Source organism: Sinocyclocheilus grahami, unplaced genomic scaffold, assembly GCF_001515645.1.
Source record: "Sinocyclocheilus grahami isolate Dianchi unplaced genomic scaffold, SAMN03320097.WGS_v1.1 scaffold509.1, whole genome shotgun sequence".
In the NCBI taxonomy this organism is placed as follows: Eukaryota; Metazoa; Chordata; class Actinopteri; order Cypriniformes; family Cyprinidae; genus Sinocyclocheilus; species Sinocyclocheilus grahami.
In genome coordinates this window covers 378,768-379,802 of record NW_015505688.1, presented here as the reverse complement: position 1 = coordinate 379,802, position 1,035 = coordinate 378,768, and the positions used below count along the sequence as shown (strand labels likewise).

The 1,035-nt window shown below is 41.5% G+C and overlaps 1 protein-coding gene across 1 annotated transcript in view; it reads right to left on the bottom strand.

The window, feature by feature from the left end:
• pcdh20l (protocadherin 20-like) overlaps nucleotides 1-1,035 on the bottom strand; it is a 4,239-nt gene that overhangs the window by 1,879 nt on the left and 1,325 nt on the right. Inside the window, 1 exon segment of the mRNA XM_071582297.1 lies at nucleotides 2-661. Within this exon segment, the coding sequence (XP_071438398.1) occupies nucleotides 2-661 (660 nt within the window).

Sequence of the window (1,035 nt, the reverse complement as noted above, 5' to 3'; positions counted from 1 at the left end):
TGGGACTGTCGGCATCAAACTCTGGGCAATTGTCATCAACATCGGTTACAGTTACATTGAGATTAGCTGTAGCACTAAGTGGTACTGAACCTCCATCTACTGCTACAAGAACCAAGAAGTGGTTTTCCTGAGTTTCTCGGTCCAGTTCCCTTTGTACCACCAGCTCAAGTTCATGCCCGTCTTGTCTGATGTCAAAAAAGCCATCAGAGTCTTCTAAATGGTAATGTATCAAGCCATTATCGCCCATATCCTTATCCTGAGCTTGGTCATCCAGTGGGAAAGCAGTCCCTATTGATGCATCTTCAGGTATGTGTAGAGGAATCTCATTCCTCTCAAAGATAGGAGCGTTGTCATTAATATCATCCACAACAATTATCATCGGCACTACTTCAAAATTAGGTCTCACGACTGCGGTGTTTGAAAAAGTACAGTCCCCATCCTGATGTGATGGACACAAGGTCTCTCTGTCTATGCACTCTTTAGTGAACAGATCCCCTGTGCTCTCGTCCACCCTGATGTATCTTTCATTGAGGAGCCGGTATGGAGGTGAGTAGTTCGTGCTTAGACTTCCGATCTTAACGCCTGCTTCTTGCTCCTCCACGGTGATGAAGCGCAGTGCATGGCTATGGATTTGCCCAGCAGATGCCAAGAGAAGCACCCACTATAAAACAACAGAAGAGACTTACTGCTTGGAAGAAAGCGACACCCTTCTTTCCATATGAAAGTTTAACCACTCCTCTGACTCACTGACTCAGGAGTTAAGTGTGTAATCCTTAACCACCAAGTCAGTCTTTTTTTTCTATTGAATATGTTGTTTTACAGGCTGTATTATTGACTTACATGTTCCAGCAGCCAGAGATTTAACATTACAACATAAAATCCCAACTAAGCTTGCAAATGCACTTTCCATGAATAAATTGGTCTTGAATGCTTAAAAAAGTTAAATATTTGTTTTGCATTTCCCAACAATGCATCAGTGAAATGAGGTGCTTAAAATCAGATAATCTTCTTCTACAGTTTAAATATATTATATTT